General features: G+C 48.7%; 1 protein-coding gene across 3 annotated transcripts in view; it reads right to left on the bottom strand.

Moving 5' to 3' along the window:
- The window catches only part of LOC130361131 (amine sulfotransferase-like), a 67,058-nt gene that overhangs the window by 52,383 nt on the left and 2,196 nt on the right, over positions 1 to 12,479 (bottom strand). The window contains exon 1 of one of the 3 annotated variants that reach the window (XM_056563742.1): positions 5,213 to 5,269. The exons of 1 other annotated variant lie outside the window; for it this stretch is intronic. Coding sequence is in view for 1 of the 2 variants with exons in the window: in XM_056563740.1 (XP_056419715.1) it covers positions 2,535 to 2,582 (48 nt within the window). In the remaining variant the exon portion in view is untranslated. Of the gene's footprint in view, positions 1 to 2,534; positions 2,598 to 5,212; positions 5,270 to 12,479 lie in introns of those variants that run through there. One more of the 3 variants, XM_056563740.1, reaches the window with a different exon arrangement.

Genomic DNA, 12,479 nt, shown 5'->3' with positions numbered 1-12,479 from the left:
GCAGCATGGTCAGACCACTTAATTAAATCTATGGATGATGACATAGCATCAAGCAACACACTCCTGTCCACCAGAAACATGTCGAGTCTAGCATAGCTATTGTGGGCCGCTGAGTGAAAAGTAAAATCTTTTTCAGAGGGATGGTGCGCCCTCCACACATCATGCAGGTCTGAGGACAATAATACATCTTTTATATTTGAGGGCCTAAGATGCGACCCCCCTGTGCAGTCCCATTCCCTGTCCACCACTGCGTTTATGTTTCCGCAGAGAATAACTCTTCCTTGGCGAAGTCTGTCAATTCTAGATAGTACTTTGCGTAGAAACCTCTCCTGACCCCTGTTAGGGGCATACACAGAGGCCAATGTGTAGAGAACATTATTTAAGTAACCTACTACTATAACATATCTACCTTGTGAATCTGTTACTACCTCTTTAAGCTGAAATTCAATAGTATGCTTAATAGCAATCATCACCCCTCTAGTTTTACTGTTAGCATGTGCCTGAAATATGTGAGGGTAAAGCCTATTACACAGTCTGTGTGCATCTTTCTTAATTAAATGCGTCTCCTGCGCACATAGTACATCACTCTTTAACTGCTTTGCTTCATTCCACAAATAATTCCTCTTTTGTTGGCTATTAAGCCCATTAACATTAATGGATGAAAAACAGATTACCATAGTAGATACCCAGTTTCGCTAGATACGAAGAGTATAAGGAATACCATACAGAAAGACACATCTCAGGATCCATGCTAGAGTAAGGCAGTCCACCTAGAACAGAACAAAAAAAATAACAGAAAACAACGGCAGGTATGTGCCAACAAAAAAAGAAAAACCAGGAAAACCTGTTGAAAAAAACAGATAAGACCATCTTGGACAGGGAGCATAGTTCACTTGAGCCAGAACAGCCCTACGACCAAAGGCCAGCACTGCGACTAAACAAAAAGGCCCTCAAGTTGCAGCCCCAACTCTTTTCCATTCCTCAGCGATTCTTGAAGGAGGTTTCTTGGTGGTGAGCGGATCTCTTGGCTGCGGTAAGTTCCACTGCTGGAGAAGGTTGGCACCCTCCTCCACGTTGCGCACCACGTGCATTCTGTTATCTCTCTGTATCAGGAGGCGAACCGGGAACCCCCAGCGATATAAAATTTTATGGTCCCGAAGCACTGCAGTAATGGGCGCTAAGGTGCGCCGTTGCTGAAGGGTTGCTGCAGACAAATCAGTAAACAATAAAATCTTGCTAAAGTCCCCAGGTAACTCCAAAGGCTTCCTTGCAGCCGCCATAAGCTCTTCCTTAATATGGAAATAGTGGATCCGCGCCAATACGTCTCTTGGTACATCATCCGCAAGGTGTTTGGGTCTCGGGACCTTATGAGCTCTGACAATCACCATATCAATCTCAGTGCTATGTGGAAGGACCATTTTAATAAAGTCCTGCAAGAACTTCTTCAATGCTGATGGTGGTATACTTTCAGGTACACCCCGGAATTTAATATTATTCCGGCGGGACCTGTCTTCCAGGTCCGCCATCTTTGCTCTCATTAGCTGTATCTCGTCTTCCACCTCATAGTGTGCATCCAGCAGCTCATTATGCGAGGACACCAACTCTCCCATTTTGTTCTCAATATGATTAACCCTGGATTGTACCTCCACTATGTCCCTTTTTACTGGAGACAGCATGGTTGCTACGTCCACATGTATAGACTGGTGGAGAGCTATAAGCATGTTCTTTAAAGTCACTTCAGTAACTGGGGCATTAGAGGAGGGATGACTCGCCAGACAGTCGGCAATCCACCCCTTGCAGTTCGTCCTCTGAATGTAGTCGCTGTCTCTGCTTAGCAGGGCTGCCAGAGAGTGGTGAAGCAGGCGCAGAGGCCGGCAGCCCCGTACCGTTCAGTCCACGGCCGCGTCCTCCGGAGCTGAGAAGTGAGCTCCCACATTCCCGAACATCAGGTAATGGGCTCGGGGGTGCAGACGCGCTCCTCCGGTTGTCATCTCGGGAGGAGGGTAGCGCCTCTTTATGTCTCCGGGAGCCCGCTGACTCCACACTAGTAGGAGAGCGCGGGGCCGCGCCATCTAGGAAATCACCCGGGTCAGCCGCGAGGTAGAAATCTGTGAGTTTGCGGAGTCTGGGGTTCGCTTTTCCTCTCCTTCTAGTTCTAGATGCCATCATGCAATGGAATAGGTGGGTTTGGCGCAAATATCCTTCTTAAAACGGGCAGTAAGTCGCTGTAGTTGCTTGCAGTGCACGGAGCTCTCTGATCAAGCAGCCATCTCCGGCAAGCGCCAAGCCACGCCCCCCTAATTTAGCTTTAATAAGCATAAAAAATCTGCTAGTGAAGTAAACAAATTGTTTGTTACCATGAGTTACCGCATGTCGCCGTAAGTTAGCCATAAAACCATTTTAAAACTACTTTAATACATTCCTAGCATTTCCAGCTACAAATAAATATATATATTGTAGCAATGTTGCAATTGGAGGGAAGGGGCTTAGACACAGGTCCTACACAGGGGTCTTTCCTATCAGAGTCCACCCACCCATGGTTGGTATGAAGATAACAGAACTCTAGGAGGCAGTTTCTTCATCGAAATCCCACAAGAAGTTGATTGACAGATCTCCCATCTTCTCCTTGTAAATTTCATTAATCTTCTCACTTTGCGCCACCGTCATTGTTTTCCCAGTCACCAACCATTCTTGGTAAAAAATATATAAAATGGCGGAACTTTTACATTTTATGTTTAGTGCCTCACAAACCAAAATGGAACAAATAAACACAGTAGATCATGGCTGGCGGGGAGCATCAGATCACCGATTGGACGGTGAGGAGGCAGGTAAGGGCTCTCCCGCCGTCCTCTCAGCTGATCAAGATATCGCAGTTTCCCTGTGATGGTCTCGACTAGCTCCGCTGAGCTAACTGACATGTTAGCCAGGCATTTTAGACACCGCAATCAACTTTGATTGTGGCATCATAAGGGTTAATGCCGGGCATCAGCCGGATCGGCCCCTTAAGGACTCTGCCCATTTTGGCCTTAAAGTGTACCTGTTGTCAACAAAAACCTTTTTAAATAATGTAGATAATACAATTATATGTATAGTTGTAATATACATTGGTTAAAACATTTGTATATTTATGTGTGTGAAAATGCTGTCCCTGCAGCTATTGTGTGTCTCTATGAGGAGTCCAAATACAGGAAGTAAGGACAGGACAATCAGGGCTCTGTGCAGGCTCCTGGCTTGTCAGTCATCCTCATGTGAGAGCCCATAGCATGTCACAGCCTCAGTGTACAGAGCCCTGCTTGTCCTCAGTGTACAGAGCCCTGCTTGTCCTCAGTGTACAGAGCCCTGCTTGTCCTCAGTGTACAGAGCCCTGCTTGTCCTTAGTGTACAGAGCCCTGCTTGTCCTCAGTGTACAGAGCCCTGCTTGTCCTCAGTGTACAGAGCCCTGCTTGTCCTCAGTGTACAGAGCCCTGCTTGTCCTCAGTGTACAGAGCCCTGCTTGTCCTCAGTGTACAGAGCCCTGCTTGTCCTCAGTGTACAGAGCCCTGCTTGTCCTCAGTGTACAGATCATAAAAATGAAAGCAGCAATCTGATTGGTTGCTATGGACAACTGGGCAAGTTTTCCTCTGCACAGGTTTTGATAAATCTCCCGCTATATGTGAAGGGGGTGGGGGGGGGGGCATGCTGGGAGTTGTAGTCCCTGTTGTGTGTGTATGCTAGTGTTTACAAACCAGTGTGCCTCCAGGTGTTGCAAAACTACAACTCCCAGCATGCCCTGACAGACTTTGGGCATCCTGGGATTTGTAAATTTGCAACAGCTGGAGGCACACTGGTTGAGAAACACTGTTGTAGCCTATTCAGCATACACATCCTGTTACACCAGTGTTTCCCAACCAGTGTGCCTCCAGCTGTTGCAAAACTACAACTCCTAGCATGCCCAAAGGCTGTCAGGGCATGCTGGAAGTTGTAGTTTTGCAACACCTGGAGGCACCCTGGTTGGGAAACACTGGTGTATGCCCTACAGAGGTGTGGTGAACTACAACCCCCAGGAGACTACATAGGCAGCATGCTGGTGTTATACCACAGACTGAAGACTCCTGAATGACGCATTCTGGGAGTTGTAGTCCCTTTTGTGTGTGTGTATACCGGTGTATCCCAACCAAGGCTGATTATATTAGTATGCTGTGTATAAGGGGGCCGACCCGGGAAAATAGTAGGATGGGTAAAGGGCAGAACAAATAAACAAACAAAAAAAAGGAGCCGCCCCAAACCAGCAAGGCATGTGACATGCTGGGATTTGTAGTTTTCAGCACAGCAAGAAACAGGAAATAGAAGCAAAGATAGGAAAACAAAGTGGGGGATAAAAAGACAACAAAGAACAGAAATAGAGTCGCCTAAACAACAAGAATAGAAATGAAACAAACAAATAGGGTAAGTCAAAAATGGAAAAACACGTTGACCACCGGAGTACCCCTTTAAAGGGGTACGCCACCCCTAGACATCTTATCCCCTATCCAAAGGATAGGAGATAAGATGTCTGATCGTGGGGGTCCCGCCGCTGGGATGTGCACCGGATGTCTGGGGTGCCGCAGCCAAGATCACAGGGGTCCCCAGTGGCGGTGTGCACCAGATGTCTGGGGTGCCGCAGCCAAGATCACAGGGGTCCCCAGTGGCGGGACCCCCGTAATCAGACATCGTATCCCCTATCCTTTGGATTGGGGATAAGATGTCTAGGGGCAGAGTACCCTTTAAGGGCTGGTCCTGCAGGACTCCTATTAATAGGAACTGCGTTCCTGCTGTGGAAAAAGTGCAGGAACTCCGTTCCCATGAGTTTCTGCAGGACTTGAGCCCTGCACACAAGCAATATCTGCAGGGACAAAAATATACACATTTTTTTAACCAATGTATATAACAAATATACATATAATGGTAGTATCTACATTATATAAAAAGTTTTTGTTGATGACAGGTACACTTTTACCCCATCCCGACCCATGAAATACATGTACGTCATGACCAGGGAGGTTTTCCCGACCTATGATGTACATGCAGATACTGTTCTGCTAGTCAAATCTGACGAGCAGATGGCAGCATTTCGCACATAAAAATCCTAAACAGCGCGGTGTGTGTCCTGATCACGGGGATCGGGACGCACACACTACTCTGCTAGGAGACCCCAGTGTCCTGTACCTGTCCCCCTTCCCCCGGTGTCCCTTACCCATCCCGAACTGCTGGCGCTGTGCCCACTGTGCCCGCCGGCATTCTTCACTTTCACTTTTTTTTTTTTTTGTAAAGGAGCTGTTTAGTTTTACAACAGTTCCCCCTAGTGTCCTAAACCTATTACTGCATGTTTTGTGCAGAGTGAGCCGTTGTACAGAAGTAAAACAATAAAAAAATAAAAAAATATTATACGTGTGTATATATGTATAATATATATGCACACACACACATTCAAAATGTTATTGTTGAACTTTTGTTGAAAATTTGAAAAAATGCTCATAATAATATAAGCCTTCTAATGTCATAAAAAAGCAAAAGAATGTTTAACAAATGATGCCGGCATAAAGCAGACATTTTGTGGATGTGAATTAATAACTACATTTATTTGGCATGACAATTTCTCTTACAAGTAGAGAGTTTAAAACAAATTTTCACAATTTTTTAGATTTTTTCAAAAAATCTCTTCATGTATCAACAAAAATTTACCATTTATATAAAGTACAATATGTCTCGAAAAAACAATCTCTGAATCCTTTTTTCAGGTAAAAGCAGTTAAAGTTATTACCACTTAAAGAGCCACATGTCAGATTTGAACCAAACGGACTGGGTCATGAAGGCCAAAACTAGCTGGGTCATGAAGGGGTTAAGGACCAGGCCAATTTTCGTTTTTTGCTCTTTCGTTTTTACCTCCTCCCCTTCTAAAAATCACAGCACTGTCAATTTTGAATCTGCAGACCTAAATAAGGGCTTGCTTTTTGTGTCACCAATTGTACTTTGGAATGACGTCAATCATTTCATAACAAAATCAACGGCAAAACCAAAGAATATATATGTGTGGGGCAAAATTGAAAAATAAACAAAAACGCCATTTTGTAACTTTTGGGGGGGCTTCCATTTCTACACAGTGCACTTTTGTTACGCCGAGCGCTCCGGGTTCCCGCTCCTCCCCGGAGCGCTCGCTTCACCTCCTCCGCTGCAGCGCCCCGGTCACGTCCTCTGACCCGGGGCGCTGCGATCCTGCTGCTAGCCGGGATGCGATTCGCGATGCGGGTAGCGCCCGCTCGCGATGCGCACCCCGGCTCTCCTACCTGACTCGCTCCCCGTCTGTTCTGTCCCGGCGCGCGCGGCCCCGCTCCCTAGGGCGCGCGCGCGCCGGGTCTCTGCGATTTAAAGGGCCACTGCGCCGCTGATTGGCGCAGTGGTTCCAATTAGAGTTATCACCTGTGCACTCCCTATATTACCTCACTTCCCTTGCACTCCCTTGCCGGATCTTGTTGCCTTAGTGCCAGTGAAAGCGTTCCTTGTGTGTCCCTTGCCAGTGTTTCCAGACCTTCTGCCGTTGCCCCTGACTACGATCCTTGCTGCCTGCCCCGACCTTCTGCTACGTCCGACCTTGCTTCTGCCTACTCCCTTGTACCGCGCCTATCTTCAGCAGCCAGAGAGGTGAGCCGTTGCTAGTGGATACGACCTGGTCACTACCGCCGCAGCAAGACCATCCCGCTTTGCGGCGGGCTCTGGTGAAAACCAGTAGTGGCTTAGAACCGGTCCACTAGCACGGTCCACGCCAATCCCTCTCTGGCACAGAGGGTCCACTACCTGCCAGCCGGCATCGTGACAGTAGATCCGGCCATGGATCCCGCTGAAGTTCCTCTGCCAGTTGTCGCTGACCTCACCACGGTGGTCGCCCAGCAGTCACAACAGATTGCGCAACAAGGCCAACAGCTGTCTCAACTGACCGTTATGCTACAACAGTTGCTACCACAGCTTCAGCAGTCATCTCCTCCGCCAGCTCCTGCACCTCCTCCGCAGCGAGTGGCCGCTCCTGGGATACGCTTATCCTTGCCGGATAAGTTTGATGGGGACTCTAAGTTTTGCCGTGGCTTCCTTTCCCAATGTTCCCTGCATCTGGAGATGATGTCGGACCTGTTTCCCACTGAAAGGTCTAAGGTGGCTCTCGTAGTCAGTCTTCTGTCCGGAAAAGCCCTGTCATGGGCCACACCGCTCTGGGACCGCAATGACCCCGTCACTGCCTCAGTACACTCCTTCTTCTCGGAAATCCGAAGTGTCTTTGAGGAACCTGCCCGAGCCTCTTCTGCTGAGACTGCCCTGTTGAACCTGGTCCAGGGTAATTCTTCCGTTGGCGAGTATGCCGTACAATTCCGTACACTTGCTTCAGAATTGTCCTGGAATAATGAGGCCCTCTGCGCGACCTTCAAAAAAGGCTTATCCAGCAACATTAAAGATGTTCTGGCCGCACGAGAAATTCCTGCTAATCTACATGAACTTATTCACCTAGCCACTCGCATTGACATGCGTTTTTCTGAAAGGCGTCAGGAACTCCGCCAAGATATGGACTCTGTTCGCACGAGGCGTTTCGTCTCCTCGGCTCCTCTCTCCTCTGGTCCCCTGCAATCTGTTCCTGTGCCTCCCGCCGTGGAGGCTATGCAGGTCGACCGGTCTCGCCTGACACCTCAAGAGAGGACACGACGCCGTATGGAGAACCTCTGCCTGTACTGTGCTAGTACCGAACACTTCCTGAGGGATTGTCCTATCCGTCCTCCCCGCCTGGAAAGACGTACGCTGACTCCGCACAAAGCTGAGACAGTCCTTGATGTCTACTCTGCTTCTCCACGTCTTACTGTGCCTGTGCGGATGTCTGCTTCTGCCTTCTCCTTCTCTACAGTGGCCTTCTTGGACTCTGGTTCTGCAGGAAATTTTATTTTGGCCTCTCTCGTCAACAGGTTCAACATCCCAGTGACCAGTCTCGCCAGACCCCTCTACATCAATTGTGTAAATAATGAAAGATTGGACTGTACCATACGTTTCCGCACGGAGCCCCTTCTTATGAGCATCGGATCTCATCATGAGAGGATTGAACTTTTGGTCCTCCTCAATTGCACCTCGGAGATTCTCCTTGGACTTCCCTGGCTTCAACTTCATTCCCCAACCCTGGATTGGTCCACTGGGGAGATCAAGAGTTGGGGGTCCTCTTGTTCCAAGAACTGTCTAAAACCGGTTCCCAGTAACCCTTGCCGTAACTCTGTGGTTCCTCCAGTAACCGGTCTCCCCAAGGCCTATATGGACTTCGCGGATGTTTTCTGCAAAAAACAAGCTGAGACTCTACCTCCTCACAGGCCTTATGATTGCCCTATCGACCTCCTCCCGGGTACTACTCCACCCCGGGGCAGAATTTATCCTCTCTCTGCCCCAGAGACTCTTGCCATGTCCGAATACGTCCAGGAGAATCTAAAAAGGGGCTTTATCCGTAAATCCTCCTCTCCTGCCGGAGCCGGATTTTTCTTTGTCTCCAAAAAAGATGGCTCCCTACGTCCTTGCATTGACTACCGCGGTCTTAATAAAATCACGGTTAAGAACCGCTACCCCTTACCCCTCATCTCTGAACTCTTTGATCGCCTCCAAGGTGCCCACATCTTCACTAAATTGGACTTAAGAGGCGCCTATAACCTCATCCGCATCAGAGAGGGGGACGAGTGGAAAACGGCATTTAACACCAGAGATGGACACTTTGAGTATCTGGTCATGCCCTTTGGACTGTGCAATGCCCCTGCCGTCTTCCAAGACTTTGTCAATGAAATTTTTCGTGATCTATTATACTCCTGTGTTGTGGTATATCTGGACGATATCCTAATTTTTTCTGCCAATCTAGAGGAACACCGCCGGCATGTCCGTATGGTTCTTCAGAGACTTCGTGACAACCAACTCTATGCCAAAATTGAGAAATGTCTGTTTGAATGCCAATCTCTTCCTTTTCTAGGATATTTGGTCTCTGGCCAGGGACTACAGATGGATCCAGACAAACTCTCTGCCGTCTTAAATTGGCCACGTCCCTCCGGACTCCGTGCTATCCAACGCTTTTTGGGGTTCGCCAATTATTACAGGCAATTTATTCCACATTTTTCTACCATTGTGGCTCCTATCGTGGCTTTAACCAAGAAAAATGCTGATCCCAAGTCCTGGCCTCCTCAAGCAGAAGACTCCTTTAAACAACTCAAGTCTGCCTTTTCTTCGGCTCCCGTGCTCTCCAGACCTGACCCTTCCAAACCCTTCCTATTGGAGGTTGATGCCTCCTCAGTAGGAGCTGGAGCTGTTCTTCTACAAAAAAATCCTTCCGGGCATGCTGTCACTTGTGGTTTTTTCTCTAGGACCTTCTCTCCAGCGGAGAGGAACTACTCCATCGGGGATCGAGAACTTCTAGCCATTAAATTAGCACTTGAGGAATGGAGGCATCTGCTGGAGGGATCAAGATTTCCTGTTATTATCTACACCGACCACAAGAACCTCTCCTACCTCCAGTCGGCCCAACGGCTGAATCCTCGCCAGGCCCGGTGGTCTCTGTTCTTTGCCCGATTTAATTTTGAGATTCACTTTCGTCCTGCCGATAAGAACATTAGAGCCGATGCTCTCTCTCGTTCCTCGGATGCCTCAGAAGTTGATCTCCCTCCGCAACACATCATTCCACCTGACTGCCTGATCTCCACTTCTCCTGCCTCCATCAGACAGACTCCTCCAGGAAAGACCTTTGTTTCTCCACGCCAACGCCTCGGAATCCTCAAATGGGGTCACTCCTCCCATCTCGCAGGTCATGCGGGCATCAAGAAATCTGTGCAACTCATCTCCCGCTTCTATTGGTGGCCAACTCTGGAGACGGATGTTGGGGACTTTGTGCGAGCCTGCACTATCTGTGCCCGGGATAAGACTCCTCGCCAGAAGCCCGCTGGTTTTCTTCATCCTCTGCCTGTCCCCGAACAGCCTTGGTCTCTGATTGGTATGGATTTTATTACTGATTTACCCCCTTCCCGTGGCAACACCGTTATTTGGGTGGTCGTTGATCGATTCTCCAAAATGGCACATTTCATTCCTCTTCCTGGTCTTCCTTCTGCGCCTCAGTTGGCTAAACAATTTTTTGTACACATTTTTCGTCTTCACGGGTTGCCTACGCAGATTGTCTCGGATAGAGGGGTCCAATTCGTGTCTAAATTCTGGAGAGCTCTCTGTAAACAACTCAAGATTAAATTAAATTTTTCCTCTGCATATCATCCCCAGTCCAATGGACAAGTAGAAAGAATTAACCAGATCCTGGGTGATTATTTGCGACATTTTGTTTCCTCCCGCCAGGATGACTGGGCAGATCTCCTTCCATGGGCCGAATTCTCGTATAACTTCAGGGTCTCTGAATCTTCCTCCAAATCCCCATTTTTCGTGGTGTACGGCCGTCACCCTCTTCCCCCCCTCCCTACCCCCTTGCCCTCTGGTCTGCCCGCTGTGGATGAAATTTCTCGTGACCTTTCCATTATATGGAGAGAGACCCAAAATTCTCTCTTACAGGCTTCTTCACGCATGAAGAGGTTCGCGGATAAGAAAAGAAGAGCTCCCCCCGTTTTTTCCCCTGGAGACAAGGTATGGCTCTCCGCTAAATATGTCCGCTTCCGTGTCCCTAGCTACAAGTTGGGACCACGCTATCTTGGTCCTTTCAAAATTCTGTGTCAAATTAATCCTGTCTCTTATAAACTTCTTCTTCCTCCTTCTCTTCGTATCCCTAATGCCTTTCACGTCTCTCTTCTCAAACCACTCATCCTCAACCGTTTTTCTCCCAAATCTGTTCCTCCCACTCCTGTTTCCGGCTCCTCGGACGTCTTCTCGGTCAAGGAGATTTTGGCTGCCAAAAAGGTCAGAGGAAAAAATTTTTTTTTAGTAGACTGGGAGGGTTGTGGTCCTGAAGAGAGATCCTGGGAACCTGAGGACAACATCCTTGACAAAAGTCTGCTCCTCAGGTTCTCAGGCTCCAAGAAGAGGGGGAGACCCAAGGGGGGGGGTACTGTTACGCCGAGCGCTCCGGGTTCCCGCTCCTCCCCGGAGCGCTCGCTTCACCTCCTCCGCTGCAGCGCCCCGGTCACGTCCTCTGACCCGGGGCGCTGCGATCCTGCTGCTAGCCGGGATGCGATTCGCGATGCGGGTAGCGCCCGCTCGCGATGCGCACCCCGGCTCTCCTACCTGACTCGCTCCCCGTCTGTTCTGTCCCGGCGCGCGCGGCCCCGCTCCCTAGGGCGCGCGCGCGCCGGGTCTCTGCGATTTAAAGGGCCACTGCGCCGCTGATTGGCGCAGTGGTTCCAATTAGAGTTATCACCTGTGCACTCCCTATATTACCTCACTTCCCTTGCACTCCCTTGCCGGATCTTGTTGCCTTAGTGCCAGTGAAAGCGTTCCTTGTGTGTCCCTTGCCAGTGTTTCCAGACCTTCTGCCGTTGCCCCTGACTACGATCCTTGCTGCCTGCCCCGACCTTCTGCTACGTCCGACCTTGCTTCTGCCTACTCCCTTGTACCGCGCCTATCTTCAGCAGCCAGAGAGGTGAGCCGTTGCTAGTGGATACGACCTGGTCACTACCGCCGCAGCAAGACCATCCCGCTTTGCGGCGGGCTCTGGTGAAAACCAGTAGTGGCTTAGAACCGGTCCACTAGCACGGTCCACGCCAATCCCTCTCTGGCACAGAGGGTCCACTACCTGCCAGCCGGCATCGTGACAACTTTTAGGTAAAAATGATAACTACATGCACCAAAATTTGTATGTAGTTTGTATTTGTATTTGTCCGCATACAGAGCTATATGAGGGCTCATTTATTGCGGTGTATATAGTAGTATATAGCATTGTATATGGATACTGGAAGCCTGTGCTAGCATTTCTCCTGCAGTGTATATAGTAGTATATAGCAGTGTATACGGATACTGGAAGCCTGTGCTAGCATTTCTCCTGCGGTGTATATAGTAGTATATAGCAGTGTATACGGATACTGGAAGCCTGTGCTAGCATTTCTCCTGCAGTGTATATAGTAGTATATAGCAGTGTATACGGATACTGGAAGCCTGTGCTAGCATTTCTCCTGCGGTGTATATAGTAGTATATAGCAGTGTATATGGATACTGGAAGCCTGTGCTAGCATTTCTCCTGCGGTGTATATAGTAGTATATAGCAGTGTATATGGATACTGGAAGCCTGTGCTAGCATTTCTCCTGCGGTGTATATAGTAGTATATAGCAGTGTATATGGATACTGGAAGCCTGTGCTAGCATTTCTCCTGCGGTGTATATAGTAGTATATAGCAGTGTATATGGATACTGGAAGCCTGTGCTAGCATTTCTCCTGCGGTGTATATAGTAGTATATAGCAGTGTATATGGATACTGGAAGCCTGTGCTAGCATTTCTCCTGCGGTGTATATAGTAGTATATAACAGTGTATATGGATACTGG

The sequence above is a fragment of the Hyla sarda genome, chromosome 3 (assembly GCF_029499605.1).
Source record: "Hyla sarda isolate aHylSar1 chromosome 3, aHylSar1.hap1, whole genome shotgun sequence".
Taxonomy (NCBI): domain Eukaryota; kingdom Metazoa; phylum Chordata; class Amphibia; order Anura; family Hylidae; genus Hyla; species Hyla sarda.
Note: the sequence above shows the minus strand (reverse complement) of the source record. Positions and strands in the feature narration are given on the sequence as shown.